Genomic DNA, 24486 nt, shown 5'->3' on the forward strand with positions numbered 1-24486 from the left:
GAGTGTTGAGAGCAGATATTGATGCTACAGCTGCTTCTAGTCAAACATCATCTGTGACTGATGTACAGCATACGGCACAGATGACATGTGCCATTTCTTTCGAATTAGTTAACATTCAGTCATCTTCGTTGCCCCGACAGAATAAGGTTAGGAAGGAGGGAAAGGAATAGGTTTTACTCTGGCATTTCTGACACCTTTATCAGACAATAAAAGATGGAAAGCGACACATTACATGAGGAGAGAGCGAGGTGGAAAATGTGCAATAAAGATGTCAGTGTGGCTTTGAACCCAGGATGACGTTTTGTACCTAACAAAACCTAGTGAAATTGTAAAACCATCAAAATTAAATAATTAAACACTTCCCTGATGTATCATTGATTTAGAACTATTTTCATCTAACAAAATCTGGCATGATCAGTGCTGGTTCCCAATAAAGGTCAGTGCTGGTAACTAATAATTCGTAACCCAAGGAACCACACAGCAATCAAATACAAGAATTATCGCGTATGTATGCCTCCACCAAGCAGTGCATTTTCTGTGTACATATTTCTACATGCTTTTTTTCCCCAGATTCATACTAGGCCACTGTGACCTTTGACCACTGAAACGTAATCACTTTAAGTCACAAAATAAATTCCCACAGGCAGTCTTGAGATATCATATTCAAGAGGCCAAAGAATATTTTTTGAGGCCAGCGTAAATTGACTTTTGACCACTGAAATCAAATCAGTTAATCAGTAGCTGCATTCAGACATGCCCTGGAGTTCCTCCATATTTTCTCAATCGTGAACCTCAATTGTGTGAACGCAAATGTCAGAATGAAACGCTCGGCAGTTTCTACAGACTTTATCAACCTGGCCTCCTAGAATAAAGTCCATAGAAATCCAGGAGAAGTTGATGTGAAAAAAGGGGTGTTATACACATAGAAGACATAGACAAAGATTTTGTGGTGCATGATCAGAGCTTAAATGGTGTCCGGCTGCTGTTAACAAATCAAGTGATCTATGCAGCAGATTTAATGTGTCAATTTCTGCCTCTGTCTGTTGTTCCACCTCTCGATTCGTTGCTGTTGTGAAAGCGCCTGTGCAGAGAACCTCCCGCTATGTGAAAGAAAAGTAAAGGCAGGTAAACTCTGTAGCCAATTCTCTGGATTTTACCCAGAGGTCATGTCTGAAAATAGCTAGTGAGTCCAAGTGAATTGTACCAGATGTAATGAAAGTCCCTATGGGCAGTCCTAAGATATCACATTCACAGGGAATTGAGGTCGCTGTGTCCTTGACCTTTGAATTCCAGGCACCAAAATCTAATCAGGTCATCATGGAGGTCAAGTAAACATTTAGACCAAATTTGGAAACATTCCCTTAAGATGATGTAAAGATCACAAAAAACATACATTGTGAGGCCATCATGACCTTGACCAATGACCACCAAAATCTAATCAGTTCATCCTTGATTCCAAGTGAATATTTACACCAAAATTTGAAGTAATTCCCACAAGGCATTTTTGAGATATTGCATTCACAAGAATCGGACGGATAGGCGGACAACACAAAAACATAATGCCTCCAGCCACTGGCTGTCGCCTGCAAAGAGGCATACAAAAATTGAGGAAATTTGGTTCCATGTTAACAGAAACAAGACCCTGTCCTTAACAACAGCTTAAACACCACTTTCACTTTTAGCCAATTACTGCTTCTTCGAGATAATGTGGAAAGAAGTCTGAGGCAGAGAGAATGTGCATTTACTACAGAAGTTTTGTGCTGACAGAGACCATTTTAATTTAACAAAAATGCTCAGGCAACATCCCCCTTTTTGAACCACCAACTGAGTAGCTCCAGGCTAAAAAAAATATCTAATAATATGACAGATGATAATCATCTGCTTTCAAGGACTTAGAAAAAACTGCTCGTGGTCATTGATTAAAATTGGTCTAGGAGGGGCAACCATTGTGTAAAATAAATCATTAACTATTTAAATTCCAGTTGTGTGTGGTATGTGAAAAGAACATTTGGGAGCTTTTGCTGCTGTTGGCTGTTTCAATACACTGCTATAGGAATGAGGAAAGGAGGGCGAAACAGAGCATACTGAGCAAATCAGTCACTTACCCATCACTTTAACGAAGTAGGCGTCAGCTTCAAAATTGTTCTTTAAAGCGTGGACGATCAAGTCATTTTTGCCCGTTGTCTGGCTCAGAACCAGCATGTCTAATATACCCTGCAAATGAAGACAGGCATATAGATAAGGGACAATGAGAGCATGGAGTGTGTGTGTGTGTGTGTGTCTCTCTCTTCTGATGTACATTTTTATCCCTCTAACACCCTGGGTGACTGATCCAGCATTATCTTATCATCTCTACTCTTCCTCTTTTCTCTTCTCCTCACCACATCTCTCTCTCTCTCCCATCCAAAACCTTTGTCTTCAGGGTGAGAGAGAGATGAAAAGAGAGAGAGTTGAATTCAACAGACAGACCACATAAGCAGTAATAATTAATTCTGATAAGACGAGCACATACACAGATTGCCATAAAGCTACTGCACGATATGCATTGGAATCTGGGAGCAGAGCCTGGGAAACACAAAGGGAGGATTTTGACAACTGCACGTATGCAAAGTAGTTAATATGTGCAATGAGTCTATGCATGTCTTCTTTTCTATGTACTGTACCTCTGCAAGACTGTATTATTAGGCATCTTTAAACTTGCTGTGTGGTGCATTGTAAAAACAAAACACTTCATTGTCACTATAGATTGGAACCGAGGAAGAAATACAAGAAAAGAGAATCTAAGTAGATAATAACAGCGTGTACGCAGGGTGTGAAAAAAACAGCAGCAGAGCAGACAAAGAAGATAAATAAGTTCTTTGTCTCTTGAAAACCATTGCTGGCAAAGATGGAGTAAAGTCGGCTTACACACAATCTGCTGTGCCTGCTTTTGACTGCATTACTGATCACAAACAAGCACTAAACTGAACATGACACTGTCCCATCCAGCATGAAAGGAAATTATTATAAACTTAGAATCAGTTGAGAAAGAAGCTTCACACATAATCCACTTTTCTGCATAAGAGGAATCAAGTCTTGTTTGCAAAGTTAGGTTTAATCAGCCATTTGGCATCAACGTATAACATTGTAGAAAAAAAGAGATGCCATTTTAGCTGCATATCTGACACCACTATCCAAGGAGCTACTGAGAGAGGCGGACACTTAAAAGAGAAGTGGAAAGAGACAGAATTGAGAGAGAAAATGGTGTGATGCATGTATAGGGCTGTCACTTTTTCCAAAAACTACTTCTGACGGTGTGACAACTTCTGTCTATTTTGACATTGAAGGTTAAATATGAGCTTTTCCCTCTGCACATTCTGAATAAAAGGTGACAGCTAGTGTAGATTACGACCAAAGCAAACCCCAGATTATATGGAGTCATTAGAAATTACTCACATCCTCGTAGATGTCAAAGAATGTTGCCATTATGGCATTTTGGATGGCTCCTAAATCTGATTGGTCCCAGTGGATGTGAAACATTCGTCCCACACTGTGGCAGCTGACGTTGTTACAGGGCACGTTCTCCAACAGGAAGGCCTGCTGACCACTGGGGGGGAGAGAGAGAGAGAGAGAGAGAGAGAGAGAGAGAGAGAGAGGGAGAGAGGGAGGGAGAGATAAATTGCAGGTTATCATTTGCTTCTTTGATGCCGACAACACTTTCTCAAATGCAGCATGTTTATATCAGCATCAGCCAATCAGAATGACAGTTTCTCAGGAGAATCATGCCCAGTGACACAGAGTGTGTTGATAACTATAAACTGGAAACTCTCTCTCTCACGCTTCATTCCATTTCTTCTTTCAGTCTGATGTAGCCGTATGGTTTTAGATCACAAAGACGTGTCTCTGAACTTTAAATGCTGACCTGGAATTTACTTTGGCTTTTTCCTGAAAATCAGCGTGGGAACAACTTAGTATATCCATACCTCCACCCGCTCTGTGAAGCACTGTAGCCCTAACCAAGTGTGGCCTCGCAGTGATGTCAGGTGTACTTTACTCAATTTACTCAACTATAACCTCAACACATGAACTAAAACATGCACATTTAAAATAATACACATATAAATTGATTTATTGATGCATTTTTCTTTTCTTATTTTTTTCTTATCTTCAAGAGCATGGACTTACTCATTTCACTTTCAGATTTTGTAATGCTCTCACAGAAAACCCTGCACTAAAACGTAAGTCTGAGCATAAAATCAATAAGTCCTGCTCTCAAAGACCATGCTCTTGAATAATATATTGACAATAATATAGATAGGTAAAAAAAAACAGTTTTTCAGTTTGCTGTGACCACACCCAGATTAATTTATTCAAGATAAAATAAAACTCTGCCTGTACTTTGTGCTTAGTCTTTGTCACAATGTCTCCTTAAATCTGTGAGGAAATTGAATTCCCCTTTTTTTCTTTCTGTGTCTTTCTAGCCCTGTGTACCTGTTCGTAGATCTCTGTGGAAGTGGCGACCTGAAAAAAAAAAGAGCCGGACTAAAAATAGAATAACCATGAAAGCCCTCCCTCTCCCAGGATTTTAAATTACCCCTCCCCCCTTACTCTGTCTTAGGAGTGGAGGTGAAGGCCGACCTCAAGCTATGAGCCTGATGGGACTTCTGCCATCCAGGATGCCTTAAGAAGTTGAAAGACGCTGTGTTGGGAAAAACATAAAATCTGCCTTCCTTGCAGTAAAATCTGTCACTTGGACAGAAAGAGATGAAAGATACGGGATAAAAAAAGAAAAGTGCTTCTTGATAAAAGGTGGATTGATTGATTACTGTCACTAATAGTATGCTGTCATATACATCTTGAAACTGGGCAAAATGCTAATTTTTTGACAGTTCAAACTCACACACACACACGCTCAGTGCACAGTATGGGGCAGATATCAGGGTAATAAATGGTGACGTTACACAAAAGCTGGCTTCAATCAAGCGATACAAGTGGTCATATAATAGGTGCTTGAAAGTGTTTTATAAGCCTCTCCAGTGCTCTCAGCTTGGCTTTAGGAAAATGGTTGCTAAGTGAACAAACAGTGACACAGTGCAGGTATCTTTTTTAATCATAACCATTTTTTCCATGAAGTATCTAATGGCTGCTTTGATTGCTGTCTTTCATATTCATAGTATTTTGGTGGCACTGGATGGTTTGACAAAAAGACCCACATCAACCTGCGTGGGTGAGCACTGGGTTTCTCTCAATATCGTTTTTATCATGCAAATTTAAAAAAATGTACATTATTGCGATCTGTCACAGAAACAGTAGCCTGGGCATTACTAAAATATATGTCTGATTCAGGCTGCATAGCAATAAAATTATGTTAAATGGACAGTAATAACATTGCACTTTTCAATGTTATCAACCACTGAAAGCTGTTTAGAGTAAAAGTCTGTTTCACCCATTCACACATACAGGATTTCTACATGCTGCACTATTTTCCCCATCACCCAGCATTCATACAATGTCAGCATAGCCATTAGGGGTTATTTGTGGTTCAGTATCTTGCCCAAGGACACTTCGGTATGCAGACTGGAGGTACTGGGGATCAAATGGTTGGTAGACGACCTGCTCTACCTCCTGAGCCACAGCCGCTCTTGGATCCCTTTACCCTCAACGTCAGTGTTTTTTCACAGAAGATGAATATATATCGCTGCATCCAACTAATGGAAACAAATTCGCTCTCTTAAATTTTTCCCTGACATCAGCGTCAACAGCAGACCTTGAAATATGAGGAATAAGTGCAATAATCTGGTTATTGTACGGTCAGCCAGAAATGCAGCAATACTAAAGTTATCGGGTGAGGCCTCCACTCAGCTTCCAATAATAATAACATCTGTATTTAAAATAGGCAATGTGCAGCAAAGTGCAGAAATGTAATTAATTTTTAAAGTGGACCCATAATGCTCCAGGCGCACAGATTGAAATAGTGTCAGTTGAGATGACAGGTTTCTGTGCAGGATGTCTGCATCGTTGTGCGTGGGGTGAGGAGGCAAGGAGTGGGGATGGGGCTTGTGCCGGTTTAACTTTGGCTGTGATTACACGTTTATTAGCTGGGGGATTGGTTAAAGGTCGTTCTGTGTAATCCATCAATACTGGGCCTTCACTAGAGCCCCCCTCTCTACTCAAACAGCATAACTTTAACAGAGAATGTGGCTGGTTGTCACTGAGGACCCGCAGGACCTCCAACTCTTTCTCAGGGACACCGTGTGTGTGTGTAAAAGGAAATCTAACATTCAAAGTTTCAGGCTGATCTTTAGACAGCATTTGATTGTTATTCACTGATGTGTTTGTGTCCTTTTTGAGATTTTTGTACTTCAAAACAACCTCTTCCCAGCACTGCAGGGGAGGTGATAGTGGAGATGAACTCAGGATTATAAGGTGGATCACACACAAACACACACACACACACACACACACACACACACAATAGAAACATTTCTTTCCTGACCACAGCTGAATGAAAGCACCATTACCATATAAAACATGACATTTGAACCATTTAGAAAATATCACAAATCCAGCCAAACTCTGCTAAATTAATAATTATGATCTGACATGATCTTTTCAAGATAAACCTAACAAAATGAACAAATGCAAGAATACTATGAGAAGCCTGCTGCTCAGTCAAGTTCAAACCCCCCATTAGATATATGACAGATACAGCTTCATCAGCTGTAATCATTCCTTGTATTCATACTGACTATCAAGAACTCTCTTCTGAGTGTGCTTCAAACAAAGTTTGATCATCCTGATTTCAGGTCCACTTCAGCCGCCCCGACGATCATGGGGGGTGGGGGGGCGTTACCGATTTGTGGCTGATCAGAACAGATTATCTGACCAAATCATCCTCTGATGTGACGGACTTAAAAACACATCAAACGTGATTGATATTTGCAATTCGAGATCTAATGGTGCCGTATGAAAAGAACAGCAATTGGTTAAGTGAGCGGAAATAGTCAAGAGTCAAGAACCGGATGTTGTGTTCTTATGTTAACAACCGAGACATGGCTGCCTACAATGTAAATAAGATGTTTGGTGGACCGTAGAAAAGCGGGATAAACTTGTGAAATTGACAACAGTATGAGTGCATGTTTAATGTATCAGGCAAGATGTAAACATTACTCCAAAAAGTTTTACCAAACGATGCTGGCAGTCCATCTCCATGTTTGTTTATATTCTGAAGTCATGTTTGATCACGTGAATTGCTGTGAGTTCCAAAGTCTCCATTCACAAATCTTTTGTTTAAACAGCAAGTGTGTGGTCCTGCGTCTTGACTGGATCGTCGAGTGTGTGCGTCAGCTTACATCTGTTGTGTCTGTGGCCTCCCAATCTGCAGTCGCGTTTACGTCAATACAACTAATAATCATTGAGACGTTGCATTCCATACCTTGATAGTGGCACTAAAGGACACATCACAGTATCACAGACGTCATTCGGATCCATCCTCAGGGCACCAGGAATTTATGTACTAAATTTTGCCTACAGGTCAACAAAACAACTAATGGACATTGCCATCCCTGGAGCCACAGCACTCAGAATCTTGATGAAGAATGACAGACACTTCTCACTTTTCACTAAAATGTTACTTATAAAGTGCAAGAGAATGACTAAATCTGAGCTACAGTCATAACAAGGCCTTTACAGCACTTACAGTCTAGCACTAATGTCTCTGTATGCCTGGGGGGCTCCATTATTGTATGAACCTGGTGTCAGTGCTGGTGTGTGTGTGTGTGTGTGTGTGTGTGTGTGTGTGTGTGTGTGTGTGTGTGTGTGTATGCATGCCTGGGGGGAGTCTTCCAGTGCTGCTAGCTCTATCTGCCTTACTTCTAATTGGCCTCCAGAGGGGCATGGGGATGGCAGGATGCTGACCAGCTGATCACACAGATGAACCTTCTCTCCCCCAACTTAAATGCTTCAAAAGGCCACTGTTACCTGTCCACCTTCAATATTCACTAGCCATCTATCCATCCATCCATTCATTCATCTATCCATCCATCTAGCTCAAGCTGAGCTATATTAACCTGGCCACCTCCTTCTGTTCCTTTCTCATTTTCTCTCATCCTCTTAATTACAATTGTACTACCCCTCCACCCATCCATCCACCTATCTATCCATATGCCTTTCTTCCAGACTTCAAAACAAAACCCCAAGGACTCTCTTAAAATGCTCTCAAGTTGTGTGTTTTTTTCACAGAGCGTGGGATGGGAGCATTTGATAGGAAGCAACACAGCGGTGCACTCCTCTCTACTTTCCTTGACACTTCCAACCTTTAGTTAAAGCTCTCTGCTATCCTCCTCCACCTTTGAAACCCTCTGTCTGATAATGAGAATGTCTTTCAAGTTAGTGTAGTGTGAACAGAAAGCCTGTCCCTTTCCACTGTCCACATCCATCTAAGTGGCAAGCAGAGTAGAACAGGCCTGCAGTCATAAGACTCACAAGTAATTCATGACTGTAATAAAAAATAAATAAAAGATATACAGTATATATGACATTAATACAATTTGAATAAACAGGCAAACAGCACATCTGTGCAGTAGTGGGGGAGGAGTGGTGAGCCTTATCTGAACAGTTTTTTCGCCATCTGAACAGTTTTTTCCCCGTGGCAGTGGGGCTCACAAACAAGCCCCCTGCATCACACTGACTCTGCACCGCACTGACTCTACCCCACCACACCCCACCACCTGCACATAATATAATTTATTACTACTCTGTTACTGCATATATGTATATACTTTACTTTATTTTATTTTATTTTATTCAATTTCTTATATATTGTTGTTTTTCTACATTGTTGTTTTATGTACATAAGCAGTGCACCAATTACACCAAGGCAATTTCCTGTATGTGCAAACATACCTGGCAAATAAAAGAATTCTGATTCTGATTCTGATTCTTATCAGTAAGTGTGTGTCGAGCATGTCTTCTTCTATGCCCTCGGATAACCAAGAGGTGTTTTCACTCCCCGTGATGATTAACGAACAAAATCAGATGACCTAAACACTTTGAATAAACAGGCGACTAGTAGAAGGGGTGGCTGGGATGAATCAAAGGAACGTTCTCAACTACAACTGATTTTCCAGTTTTGGAAGGTAAATTAGAATTTACTTAACATTTTCTGCAATGTTGTATGAACACACACAAACACTGCAGTTGCAATGACTCAGGTTCACGTGTCACCAAACTATTGACAGATTGACAGAGAGTGAGAGAGGGGCTGACAGTGAGAGAGAGAGACATGGACCAAAGGTGAGCAAAGACAAGTAGTGGGCAGGTCCACACAGACAAAGTGACAGTCAGACAGTGATATGTTGTCAAGGCCCAGAGGCGCCACTGTGGTGATGAACACAGGCAATGACACACAATCAAAGTCAAAGTACATCCTTTGGTTGTGTCATTCCTCCACACGGTCTGCTTGCCGTCACTCACTGTTTCATCATCAATGTCTCTCTCCCTGGTTGCGACTTTCTCCCACAGACTGGTTTGCAACCAAGTCACCTTTCTTTTTAGTCATTCCTTTTTTCTTTTTGTTCACAGCTTTATACAACAGCAACTTGAGTTTGTTTTACAACTGTGTTACACAAGACTTTCATTAGAAAAGAAAAGCTGGTGTTTTGAGCAAAGAGTGCACCAAATTAGCATCTCCATCCCTTTCAAAGTATTAAGTCTTGCTAGCATCTGCAAATCTATGTGTATTGCAGGTCATATTAAGGTTAAGTAAGTTTTGTTACCTTGCCAGTGAACAAGCTGGGAAACAATGAAGACTTAAATAAACTTGAATAGTTGAGTAGCTGAGAGGGAGCGGGATAAATATCACTGGTAACATCACTGACAAAGCTTGGGTGCCAATTTGGGTGCAGGGTTTAAAGTCCCCATTTGTCAGCAAAATACTTTAACCCCTGTGGCAGAAACACTGGCTTAGCTGGTGTTTTCCCGAGAATAAACTTCCAAAACGACAGACCTAGCTTCTGATACAGTAGCAGAAAACACGTAAACACACTAAACTCATCTGAACATGGAAATTGTTTGGTCTCAATTCTGTGGAATTATGATGGATAATCCAGCTTTTTGTTGGATGGACCGGAGTTTTAGGAATCAAACAAAGATTGCACACTGGGTCAATGATGTTTAACGTTAATACACAGGGACACAAGACAGACTTTGAAATAATCTTGCTATGTGCTCACAGCTTTGTTGTTTTTTGCTACACTAGCAGCATGGCCTCTAGGGTTGCAATGCAGTTGCCAGTGAATGCCAGTAAATCAGTCGATACTGACATACTGTATGTCAACACATATTTAATGGATTGCCATAGGATTTTGTGAAAACAGTCATGGTCCCAAGAATCGATTTTGTGGAGATCCATGTTATTTAAGAGCTGAAGATCCCCACCAACTCTTGCCCCTGCAGTGACCATTTTAAAGCAGGCAGTTTGTCAAACTTTCATTGGAATCGATTGGGATTGACAAAATAACTGCTGTTGTGGTGCCATCGTTCAAAGTACATGTTCACAGATGAGTATAATTAGCCTTGGGTTTAATTGCAGACATGGATTTCTGGTCGGGTGTAAAACACATTGGCGACTTCAAACACTATTGATTGTAATGATTTGGTTTTGAAATGTTACGATTACTAAACCTTTCAGTCACACTGGTGGGTTGTTGAGGGTTAAGAGCGCATGTTGTGATTTCACACCTAACTTGTTTGGTTCAATTAAAATGAACTAAGGTTAGTTTGCGTGGTTAGTACAATTTATTTAGGCTTATGTAAAAGCTGTCAATGGGACCCTGTTCTTGACTAAATAACCAATCCAAGATTACTTGAAAAGGGTTAGTCGGGTTTCAGCATCTTCAGCAGACACATCCCCAACATTTCCAAGCAGAGATTACTGCTTTTACGCAACTTTGAAATGTAATCTTAAATAGTTGGTGGTTGTCTTATTAATTTAAAATAGCATGAGAGGTTAATATCACATTTTTCTGTCATGTCATGTGACATCTTTATTTCTGCTTTACATGGACTTTAATGAAGCCCACATACCCATCTCTGCAGATTTTGCTGTAATAGCTTGCAGAGCTGCACACTAGAACATGGCATTATTCTTTAAAACCAATCAACACTCCATTTCATTATACTCTAACTAAGCAGCTCACTAGAAAGTAAATTTTCCATGTTGGAAAGTTATCTGAGGCCTCTTGCTAAAAGTGTGAATCTTGGACAGAAAATATTGTAGAGGACTAACAAGGCAAATGCCTTGCACTACTACAAAACAGAGAGACAAACACAGCTGCCATACAGAGCTAAGATACAGAGAGAGATGGATTTTAAATAGCATTGCCTAGCAACAGCCTGCTAAGCTCTTAGCAGCTCCTTGGTGGGGATGCATGCTGATAGATGGAGACACGCGCATATGCACTCACAGCAACACTAAAACTTAATGTGATGGAACTCATCATTGCATCAACAAGGTGAAGAGCAGTGCGCTTTACATAACCGAGAACATTAATTGTTACTCTGCTCTGATTAGGCACGGATTGGGGTGTTGTCCTGACTTAAACTTCAAATCTGAGTTTCTTACATTAAATCTGAATTTAGTAGAGAAGTCGACGTTACAACAATGTCAAGTTAACTTATTCCACTGTCATATTTGTTATTCACCATTGCAAAATAATCTATTTAGGAATTAATATTGTATTGTACAGTCACCCATATATAAGACTATATATAGACTAGGAGACTAGAACAACTGAAATCGAATCATATAGACCAATAATACTTAATAACAATAACTTGCATATTATTATCATTGTTTATTTTTACTGGTGTGGGGTAAACAATGATAGCACAACAACAGTATTGGTCAGAAAAACAGTTATCACACTTTTTAGCCAAATCCCTCAAATCTGGATTCAAGAGTAAATCCCAGCCGCATCATATCTAAACCTGGACCGACAGAAGCAGAACAGTAAGGTCGGGACTGAAATACAATTTGTGTTCTTTTGCACTTGCAATTACTATTCACACTGAAAACTATGGGAACAAGCAGTGTCTTTAAGGACTCTTTAATGGTAGACGCAAGAAAGTAAAACATTCTTTTTATGTCATGTGAGCAAAAAAAGACGACAGATGTTTTGGTGGGTAACCATCATTTTTAAATGTTGCACTCGTCAGAGGGTGCATAACTGTGACTGATTCTGTGGGTTTGCAGACTAAGAATTTGATTTGAGTTTAGCAGAAATCTTTCTTGTCCTTTAAAGGACATGTTTGCAGAATGACTTCTTTAGTAAGACCTTTGTTGTGATTTTGCTGGGCAACACCCTGCAAAAGAGGTTAACTACATTATTCAATTACTGTCAGACGCTCACTGACCTATAGCCTGAAGAGATCTACACCTAAATGTTTGTGTAGGCGCGAGTCTGTGTCACATCCCCCAGAGGCCTTTCCTGTCTTCTTGTTGAATTACACACCGTCAGAGACACGTGACATCTGAAAGTGCATCTTGATGGATCCAATCAGTACTATCTGTGATCACCGCTTATTATTGGGATGTGCTGTCATGTAGTGTAGACAACAGATATCACTTGAATTCAGCCGTCTCCATCTGTGACCTAATTTCGTATTACAGAAATAGCTCCCTCGCACCACATACTGCAACATGCATGGCTACATGCTACATGCACACTCTTGCATACACACCCCCACGCACAGCAGCCCAGTGGAGGGTGGAGTGTGACATTTACACCATTTCTCCTGCGATAGGGGGCTCTTATGAAGCTGGGGTGGACCGTTTCAACATCAAACACTCACAGCCGGCAGGACGCTCTGTCCCCCTTAGGGCACTGGATGAATGGGGTGTGTGTGAGTGTATGTCTTCCTGTGAATTCCAAGTCTACCTGAATAAAGAGAGTGGCTGGGCTGGCGGCTGCTCTAAAATATGATCTAGTATATAAAAATAGTCTTGTAGTCTAACCACATCTTGCTTCAGGGAATCATCGCTTTAGTCACCGTCATCATAGCAGGGGACTCTAAAAAGCTGCAGGAGCTTTGTTCTCCATCGACGTCATTTCATTACTGACTACATCTAATTTAGTCACTAATGTCAAGATCACACTTTGTGCTGCTATGGAAATCACGTTACATGCTGGAGGCTTTGTTTACCTAGCGATTATTGTAACAGCGACAGATAAAGTGCTTCCATTTTGACTCTTAACGGTGAGCAAACAACTACAATTACTTATGCTCAAAACACATTTTAACGTCAGATGTAAATGGGGTACACAAAGAAATGCAGACACTAATATTGGTTACTGGAGAGAGGCAGACAGCACACATCTGACTATCGGATCAAATCGATATGACTTTAAAGCTTAAATAGCTTTCTCTTTGTGTATGTCTGGTTTTGCTCAGGTGTTTGTCTATCTGTCCTTCACATATTTTATTTATTCTGTTTGGAATTATAGGGACAATGCACATTAGTCAATATTTCTGTAAATTAGCCTTTTTAGCCATCTTGGGTAATAACGGTTGTCCCTGAGCAGGTGTGAAAATAACTACAGAAAATAAATGAGACATGCAAACTCAAACGAACACATAAGATGTTTAAAAACAGGACTACGATACATAACCCATGGAACACCAAACATAAAAGCATGTTCAGGCTAATTAAATCTACAATGTATAGTCACACACTTAATTATCTTTTAACCACGATTTTAATTTAATTTAAATGAACAAAATGCACCACAGTCTCTGATGGATGTTGGCAGACTGTTCCAAATGTGAGCTGCTCTAACTGAGAAGGCTGACTGCCCAAAGTTAATTCATTTTATTATTTCGAGAACCGTTCCTCCTATCGACTTCTCATTTGAGGGGTTCATTGCTGTGGACCCAAAGGTTCATAATTTTCTGCAATTTGGACACGCAACACATTTACTATTAATTAACTTTCAATAATGCGCAGCTCTTCAGCAGTGGATTGCAGCTTCAGGGCTCTGGAATGTGTGTCATGAGGACAGCCATGATCAGATCCGAACAGCAGCCTGTGAGAAGTTCTTTCATATGCCATGCTCTATACATCATTAAGTAAATGCAATGGACACAGTTCAATATAGATATGTTAACAGAACAAAACATCCCTGAACTTTACAGATAACCACTGTTTTGTTTTAAACACATTCCTTTGAATAGAGCAAATTATTTCTTATTTACTTGCTCAACATTTAGTTTGAGTCCAATTACTGCTTCCAGCTGACAAACTAAACCAACAAAAAGCATAACAGCTGTCCAGCAAACAGACACGTTTCTGCTAATCTCTGCACCTAAAAAGATTTCTGAGTGGATATAAAATTACACTGTAAAGATTTCAGTTTCTAGTAATTGGTGTGTATCTGAGTGTATTGATCGAGCATTTGTTTGAATGAATACACCTTGTAGTTTGATGAAATGATGGGAAATGAAAAACAATCCAAACACATGCATAATACAGAACAGAAGAGATAAAGTAGTGCACTTGACAAAATATAAACTGTATGGAAGGACAGCCTAATATTGACAACCTGTTCATGTTCAGACATGTCACTTTAGACTGTCAAACCAATCACTGTCACGTTTAGGTTGATGCAGCCCAGATAGGTGATGACAACACAGTGTACACATGTCTTACCCAAATCTTTAGTTCGCTCCCTACATCACAATGTGATACATGTACTGTACATGTAACTTGGTTTTGACCATGGTCCAAACTTTCAGGTGTGAAAACGATCCTAGTTGCTCCGAATGTGAAATCATCTACACTTTTGGTTTTTCTGCTACAAGCTTTAGGGGGTTAGTATCCTATCCTAAACTAAATCACAAAAAGAGTTTTTAGTTTCAGCAATAAAATAAATTTTGCTTTACAGACGAAACCAAAACTTTATTTTTGGAGCAGCAAAGCTGCACTGCTCTGAGCAGCAGAGGAGGACATCAGTGAAACTTGCTGTTGTGTTTAGGATGCATTCCTCATTAATCTGTCTGGATGAGTCAACAGCTCGCTCAGGGACACACATTATATAATAATCCTATAATTTCTTGTTCTGTTTCCTTCTCCTCCAGTGGTAGCGTTCACTATTGTTTTTCCATTCTCTCAAAAAAATGGAAAGCAAAGGAGAAAAACAGCAATTATGTGAGGAAGAAAGCAACAAAGACCCATTATATGAACATCTGGGGATTTTGCTGACTTTTTAGAGGATCCATAATTTATCTTCAGTGTCGACTGTGGTTGAATAAGAAGCCACCAGTGCTGTACGATGACTTGTTCCTCCAAACAGAACAGTCAGAAAACTGACTACATTCTCAAGTTTTCATTCATTTAGTGAGCTCGCCTCCCTTTCTCCAGAAATTACAATATTTCACATAGCCTTGGCAAAACAAACACATATTTTCTCCATCTCCCTCTCTGTGGCACACATACTGAACATACACTGTCCCTCTCGTGCTCAATCCCTAAGAGCCTCAAGCCCTTAACAGGAGGGCTTAATTAATTTTAAAAGTAAATGGGTGAGCAAAGATGGGGCTGTTATCTTTATTCTCAAGGGTGGCATTATGTGTTTCCATGGAGGAAGCATCTCTGGTGGTATTCAAGAAAACATTCTGATATGTACTAATTTATGGTGAGGGAAAGAGAGAGGGACCAAAGGAATGTACACAAGCCTATTGATTTCCTGTGAGTCTTTGTCTGTACAATATGAGAGCAGGTGGATGGTCAGATTGTCAGTACTTTAATTGAAGAGTCCCCCGCTATGATGAGTTTTTGTCACATTTGTAAATGTAACACAGCCAATATTGTAACAAATTTCAAAATGGTAAAGGGTACTTTCCTTGGTGCCTCAAACCAGTGATCTTGGTCCAGATCAAACTAAACTATGGTTTAGTTTGTATTAGTGTTATAACACTTCTTTGGATGGTTCAGACTTTTGAACCAAATGCTGGATTTGGACAAAGCATTAAAACAATAGTAGAAGAAAAAGAAGCAGGAGCAGCTCACAGGATTGTTTGAAGTCTTCAGCTCAGACAATGTAACAAATGTAATGTTTGAACAAGGACATAAATTTGGTGCGTTCAAACTACTGAGTATACGCCTGAAGCCTGTGAGGCTGCTAGTAATACTAAAACAATACAAATTGAGGATATTAACCGGTTTATTCATTTTCTATATTTAACGAAAACACTACCACCCACCGTAATGACAACACTCCGACGTCACACGCATGCCCTTGTCCAAAACAATTAATATAACGGTAGAAGTAGGTGCAGCCCACTTTATGATGACAACAGGGGGTACGTATGTATGTCAAATAAATGTCTTTAGCGTGCTCCCTGAATTGCGATGCCAAACCAACTGGATCAAATGTAAGCAATTCATCATAGGAGCCATCCAGAGCTGTTACAAATTATATGAGATATGATATATACGTATAATACATCATAAAGTCAGCAGTTATCTCAAAATATGTCATATCAAGGTTACAGTAAAAAGCTAATGTCTCGAATTTGCACAGATCATGCAGTGAGAAAAACTCAAGAGATACCAATACAGTAACCTCACAGACAACACAGAATTCATTTTTTGCTCAAACCAGAAACAATTTTTTTTTATTGCAACTGTCATTTCCAACAACAGATAACATCTGTCTTCTATATGAGCGTGTGTGTCGTAGGTGGCATTTACCTCTAAAAGCCTGGAGGCAGATTTAAAGGTCTGATCAGTATTTTTTCCTCTGACATTAGCCACTCTACGAGAGCTAAGAGAGCAGAGCAAGAGAGCTAATGCTGCCCACGCTTGGCACTCTTCACTTTAATTCAAACACCAAACAAAAACACTCTACACACTTCATTAGTAAAAAAGTTTAACACTTCTACAACTGCAGCAGCACAGTGGGGACGTTGACTGACATCTCAACACCTGTACGCATACAAATGCCCTTTAAATATTGACATGAGCAAACAAAACAATGAGGATACCTGTGGACCTCACCACCTACACACGTGAAGGATGTAAAATTACAAAATGCATATTGTTTTATGTATCTTAAATTCACAAATTACACAAAATATGAGAGGTGATGGTCTAGCAACAAAGTTGCTGTTGCTGTTGAAAGAGCACAACACAGACTCGATCTTTATCCATAGAGAAACAGAGAGTGCTTGGGTTTACCCTAATAGTATTTGAGCAGGTGGGAAAAATGTTGCTGCTGTGTCTCTAATGTTTCATTGAGCCCGAGTCAGATCTCAGGAGATACAACATTTCCGTTTCTACTTGACTTATTTAAGTCAACAATTCTATTCTAATAGAGCCAATAATGGTTGGTGGAAATAATTCTTTACTAGAATTATCTTATGAATCCACATTTTAAATTGCCAGATGGAATTTTCTATTAGGATCAGAATAAATACATTTTTTTAAACAACATCCCTCCACAATATTTTATGGATACGGGTTGTGCAGTTTTTGTGTGATCCTGCTAAATAGAAGAAAACATAACATCCTTGGCAGAGGTAACAATAACACAGCTAAGTTTGAGTCTATGAGCCACTCAGTAAATTCAATCAAAGTTTCTCATACAGTGGTTCAGTTGTCACCACATGACTGTCTTTAGTAATCAGAAAGATAAAACAATGAAGGAGCTTGAATCACAAACATCCCACTTCCTCTTATGTCCAAAGGGGAAAAACTCAAAGAGTTACATTCCACATCTCTGCATCAGGACGATTTTTCTGAGGATCCTACAGCTGCAAAATTCTGAGAAGAAAACCTCCACGACAGCACGTTATACATTATTAATTCGTTTTAATTATTCAGCCCTTAAGAGACAATAAGACAGTCCTGGAAAAAAGTAAGACAAGCATTCAATTAATGAATTATTCTTTCCACAATGGAGCACATAGATGGCAAAGCCTGTATCTATTGTGGATACCAGGATGACGGTAGCTGCAACAGATAAACCAGGAAAATACAGTGATTTAGAAAGAGCAGTCAAATCCAGCTGCTGAGACATAGCCACAATGTCTCCATAGAAGGGCAGGAGCTTGTCAATGCTATGCCATGTGGCCGCTCACTGACTCATACACTTTGAAAATCGGCTGTTTGAAGATTTCTGATCATGGGGTGACAAGACAGCGAGGGATGAAGAACTGCCTGGAGCTTGTTGCCACCAGCTTCCAAGGTAAAACCCTGAGGCTAAACCAAACAAATCATATCCATATTTTAAAAAAAATCGAGGCAATTTTGTCGGTATGTATCCATGTATGTATGTGAAATGGATATCTCCTGAACCCTTCATCTTAATGGCTTCACACTTGATATATGATTTCTAAGTGTCCCAGGGAAGTGCATTGGCGAATTTGGTGCATATCCTGCTAAATTTTACCAAACATTTAGTACAAAGAACGACAGGAGCGGGGTAAAGTAACTTCAGTCTGGAGGTCATCTTCTACGTCCCTTAAACTCCCGCAGCAGTTGATAACTGGGTCAAACAGAATATTTGACAACATTCACTTTTCATTTAATTTAATGAAAAACATGGAAAGTAAAATCGTGATCGCAGATAAACCAGGTAACTTCACTGTGCACCATTGAGTGTTTATCAAAAGACCTGCACAACATGACAAAGACACAAAAAATAAAAAGTGAGAGGAAATGTTGTTGAACAGTTTGATGGGGATGCACTAATGTCAAGGAATAATTCTGAAGTTGCTCCGGAGCATTAACACAAGCCAAAAAGTAGTTTAATGAATATATCATATTTACACTGACATCGAGTAGTCTTTCTGAATGTCCTGCAGATGTCTGTAATTAACTGTGGTCTGTAAGCATGCTGAATTGTAGGGTGTTAAACCATTGTGCATGTGCCTGAGGGGGAAATGAGACAGCTATAGCCTTTAGTAATCTGTTGGTTTCATCTGACTGGTGGTCATCTGCCAATGTTACAGGTCACTGTGAATGATGACAGCCGTGGCTCTCTAAAAGCCTCAGCTCTACGAGGAGTGCTGATCTGGAAGGGAAGGTGATCTCACAGCTGTTTTTCAAACACTTGACAACATGCATACATGTAATTATATCTAAGTCGCTGGCGGCAGATCACACATTAAAGCTGACCTATGCACTTTTTAATCAGTGTATGGATGCCACAGTGAAGTGGGGAAAAAACAGTTGATTGCAGCTGAGGATAATCCCATTCTATAAGAGCTTATGTCTGACACATACAATTGTATAGCACATGCATGCATGCACGAACGCACACACAGCAATGTAAGAGTGACCAGTAGCTGATGTTCCTAGAAAGTGCTGATATTTACTGATGTATCTCCAAAGCACAGCAGGAGGTGCAGGTGTTAAATACTCTCTCAGGACTACTGTACATCATACGTCCTGGTCAAAATGATTGGCACCACTGAATATCATTTACATACATCACAATATCTCCAATTTGAATGCAAATGGACCTATTTTGTATAACCAGACTACCAGAATATTTTAATAAAATATCCAAGGTTGCTGAAGAAAAGAAAAAAAAACAAAATAACAGAATGTGCCTTATAATTAAATTATATATACAGAAAATGTGCCCTGGACACAATTATTGCCACCCTTCATTAATATTTGGTTGCAGGACCTTTGGGAACAATGACAGCCTCTTAATTTATCTTATAATCGACTTCCAGCCCGTGGTAAAATATCATATGTCTATTTTGCCCGGCTAGACACACACAGAGCGAGCAAGCCTTAATCTCAACTCCCTGAGCGGGAGCCAGACGGCGTGCACAGGCTCCACAGGCCGGGCTGCAGTGCGCAAAGCCCAGCTAGATGCACATGGAGTGAGGGCTCGTCTCCACTTACTCGTCGAGTATTTGATGATATTAAATTATTTTTCCAGCGTTCTAGAGATCCCAGTGCCTGCCCCGTCAACTTCACCGTGTCTCTCAGCCTTATCTGTCTCTCTTTTTCCTTCTGTCTTTCTCTCTCCATCTCGCTCTGGCCAGAGAGCCAGGCGGAGTGCACAGGCTCCACTGGCCGAGCCACGGTGCGCAATGCCGTAGTATTTGGTGTTATTAAGTTATTTTTCCAGTGTTCCAGAGATCCCAGCGCCTGTGTGCTGCTGTCTGTGCCCCGTCAAGTTCACTCACACGCTTTTCTCTTTGATGAAGATGAACAAAGACCCACACAGGAGTCGTCTCACAGATGCACACCTTCACTCCATCTTGAGAGTTTCCACAGCACAGAACCTAACCACAAACATTAATGAACTGGCAGCTAAGAAAGGATGCCAAACATCTGGCTCTGGCACTTGTAAATAAAATTAGAATGTAGCCGACCTAAATATGTTTTCTTTTTGCACTTTATCCAATATCCTGTCTATCCTGTTCAATAAATGTGGACCCTGTTTGGCCCTCGACGTAGTACCAGTTTTTTATTTTGGCCCTCTCTGTGATTGAGTTTGAAACCACTGGTCTAGAAGCTTATTGCAACTCTCTGCTTTTAGTCTCTGCACTTAAGTTTTTTTTAAAGTTTGCAGACCCTGTTGCAATGGCAGATTTCAGCTCTCTGAAGGTTTTCAATGGGATTTGGGTCAGGACTTATTGCTGGCCAGGTTAAAAGAGTCGATCTTTTTCCTTTCAAGCATTCTTTTGAAAAGCTGGACGTACACTTGTATGAAAAACTCCCAAGACCTTGACCTCACAACTAGTTTTCTGATAGCAGGTTACACATTTCACTCTTTAATGCCTTGTCCTCTGATTTCATCATTCCTTTGATGCATTCAATGGCTTCAGTACCACAGGCAGCAAAGCAGCCCACAGCATAATAGAACTATGTTTTAGCATAGGCAGGTCAACTTTGGTTTTATCTATCAAAAGAACATTATCCCAGAAAGACTGAGACTTATCTACGAAGAGGTTTAGCAAACACAAGTCTTGCCTTTTTGTGTCTCTTTCTGTCAATAGTGGTTTCCTCCCTGCACTTTGACCATGGAGCATGATTTGATTTCCTGAATGGCGTATGTACGAACTGAAACCACCAACAGATTGCTTACAGGTCATCCTGAGGCTCTCTAGATGTCTATAGTAGTTTTGCAACACGTTTTCATTTGTAACATTGAGTTTTTTATAATAGCGTTAATGATTCACTGTCTTTTAATGCACTAAAACCATCATTTGTGAATTAATGCAGATCATGTGAATGTTGAAAATTAAGCACAGGTCTGTTCTTTTTTTATTTTGTTGACGAATGATTACATTTTTTGTAGACTATCATGCAACTTTAGTTTTTTTGTTCAGTAACCTTGGAAGTTATATTCTGATTGTACAACATTGGTTCATTTGCATTTAAGTTGGGGGATATTCTGAATTATGGACCAGAAATTCAGGGGTGCTAATAAATCAGACCAGGACTGTAAGTCATTTTGAAGCTCTTATGGTCAGTGATAATGGTACTGTAAAAAAAGACAATATTATAGGTTAAGATGGAAGCAGAGAAAAAGAAAGCAGTAATAGGTTTGTGGTTGTTGCATTTGGCTTCACTTTACATGCTGCTGCACTTGAGTGCAGTGAGACACTGTGCTCTGCAGCAACATTTATTTGTGGCCTTAATGTACTGTATTACCGACATGCAGCTCATATATCTACAAAAGGGCACATTTGTATTGTTTGTACTGTATGTAAAATATAACCACCAGGTGGATTACTTTCTTAATGATTGACAAGGTTATTTCCTTTATGCATATTTCCTCTCAATAATCAAGCAAAGCAGTAACGATAACAATAATCTCTATTATTCACTGAACTTAATTCATAATGCTAATTGTGATGTAGCTGTCATATTTCCTGGCTAGGATTTTGCATATAAATAGCTTGAGTCACAGCTTCACTATTATAGATAATTGTATAGTTGGAGATAATTATACATAATTGTATATATAGTTTATAAAAGTAATGCAGTACTCAATAGAACAAAAGTTAAAGGAAAAGGTTGCAGTGTGAGTGGGACTGCAAGTAATAATGGATGAATAACTAACCAATATATGCGTGTACTATAAAATTATATACAAATAATGAGCGTCTGGACTCTGCCATCGCCCCAGTCCCAAGTCTTAAAAATTGGATGGCTGGTTAAAATGGCTCCAGAATATTTGGACGTGGTATCCAGACCCCTTCACTTTTGCATACTTTATTGTGTTATTGATTCATTTTTAATTGGATTTGCCAACCAGTCTACCCTCAATAAGCCAGAATGTTTTTTCTGTATTCCATTGTTTACAAAGACTTTTACTATGTATCAGCCCATCTAACAGCAATTGTAGTTTCCAGGCTTCTTGGGTAAGTCTCCACAAACTTTGCACACCTGGATTTGGGCAGTTTATCTTTTTCTTCTTGATAGATCCTCTCAAGTTCCAGCAGTCTGGAAGGAAATAATCTGTGAACTGTCAGTCTCTCCACAGATATTCTATGCAGCTAGGCGTTGTTATTTCCACTCATGGAAAGACGGAGTCCCAAAGCTACTCCAGCCCGGCTGTATGCTTTGGGTCGTTGTTTTCCAAGGTGAACTGTTGACCTCTCTGTATTTGGCTTCTTTAATCTTTCCCTCACTTCTGACCAGTCACCCTCTTCCTGCCAATGAGAAGTGCCCCCATAGCAGCTGCTCCAACTCCCCTAGTTCAATGCAGCAATGCCCAGGATGGCCAAGTGAGGAGCAGTGCCTGCTGTTTGCCAGACATATGCTTCTGTTTGGTGTTAAATTTGTTTCCTCAGCAGATCAAGGAATCTTTTTAAATGCTCTCTTTGTCCAAGGACCACTGAGTTGAGACGGTTGATACAGGAGGTCCTCCCTTCTCCTCAGGGGACTTCTGAAGCTTTGTTAGAGTAGCCATTGCGTTCTTTGTCACCTTGACTGTGATCAGGGTCTTTCTAACCCAACTCAGTTTGAAAAGATGGCTATTTCAAGGAAGTGTACAGGTGGCTCCAAACTCCTTCGAATCCACACATGGAACACAGCTTCACAAATTACTTTTTTGCCTGATCTAAAATACGTCCAGTCAATTAAATCTTCCAAGAATGGACCCCACTAAAGTTCGGGGTACATATGATGGAAATTAAAAGCATAAAGGGCAACACTTGACCATGATATGCTCCGTTACAGCAACAACAATCTTGATCGTTTGCAGTGAGAGATTTACATTTCTTATTTTTTTATATATTTGAAATATTATATTAGAAAAAATGGCAATTTCAACAATCTAAAACAAAAAAGTGTGCATAGAATATGGTCTGAATATTTTCTGAAACCAGAGTTTATCTTGTATCATCTGTACATTCAGCAGTTCATAAATGGTTTTATTTGTATGTGTATACATGTGTTAAAATAAGTCAACCAAAATGAATTAATTAGATGAATAATACTCCATATGAGGCAATATAACCAAAACCACTGGTTACAGCTGTGTTCCACAAACCTGACCTGCATCAGAAAATGAGTTCTGACCCCCCAGCTCTATTTATTCCTCCTGCTCTCTCCATCTGCTCATTGTTCCATTGATTCCACCCAATTAATCTCATCTCACACCCTTTCTCCTTCCGTCTTCCTATTTTGAACACTTAAAAAGGCATTTGTTTTTCTGATGGTGACGCAGACTGGCAGGACTTTTATCTGAAATACAGCTATAAATAACTAGTTGGAAGGACGAGGGAGAATAGATCGAGTGGGAAGAGAGAGAAAGAAGGACAGGGATGGAGAGGGAATGGGAGTTAAAATAGAGCGGAGGGCTGTGCAAATATTTAGTAAGCAGAGAGCATTTGGTTAGAAGGAAATCTAAGACAAAGCGAAGGCCGGTGCAGGACAGAGTGTGGAGTGCAGCTGAATTCAAAGCAGGAAAGAGGACAGGAGGCATTTTTTTTTAAATGTGTGGAGAAAAACAAAAACAAGCAGATCTCTCCACTCAAACACGACCTCTGAAACATTGTTCCTTTGTAGATCACAATTACTAAGACCGCATTGACTTGTGGGAGCTCTACTTAATTCGATGGCTCTTAACATCAAAGAAGTTGCTAGTTAAACAACCAATACCGTTGGAACTCATTCGCCTTGTTCTGGTGCACGTTGGTAGAAAGATGTCTGGTTTTACTGCCTCAGGGTTTCAAACCGGGAGGCATCTTGGGACACTCCTCTAACCTTTAAACCATTCTTCTTTCTCATCAACCTGACCTTTCCTCTCTTCATCCCTTCTCCCTCCATCCTCATCTTTCCTCCATATGCTGATGATGTGATTTTGAATGTTTCTGTTGGAGTTCCACAAAAATGATGGGGCCAAGCACAGGATTAAAATGCTCTGGCTTAAAATGAGAAGGAAATTGAGAAAGGGGAAGGAATAGAGTGAAGCTATAGCTTGTGTGATTAGAGGTCATTTCTAGATGAGGATGACCATGAAGAGTTAAGCC

At 39.9% G+C, this 24486-nt stretch overlaps 1 protein-coding gene across 1 annotated transcript in view; it reads right to left on the minus strand.

Annotated features, from left to right (window-relative positions):
- itfg1 (integrin alpha FG-GAP repeat containing 1) overlaps positions 1-24486 on the minus strand; it is a 136223-nt gene that overhangs the window by 53061 nt on the left and 58676 nt on the right. Inside the window, exons 11-12 of the mRNA XM_020080272.2 lie at positions 3436-3586; positions 2106-2214 (exon numbers count right to left, since the gene is read on the minus strand). Of these exons, the coding sequence (XP_019935831.2) occupies positions 2106-2214; positions 3436-3586 (260 nt within the window). The remainder of the gene's footprint in view (positions 1-2105; positions 2215-3435; positions 3587-24486) is intronic.

The sequence above is a fragment of the Paralichthys olivaceus genome, chromosome 1, assembly GCF_024713975.1.
Source record: "Paralichthys olivaceus isolate ysfri-2021 chromosome 1, ASM2471397v2, whole genome shotgun sequence".
NCBI classification, from domain to species: Eukaryota; Metazoa; Chordata; class Actinopteri; order Pleuronectiformes; family Paralichthyidae; genus Paralichthys; species Paralichthys olivaceus.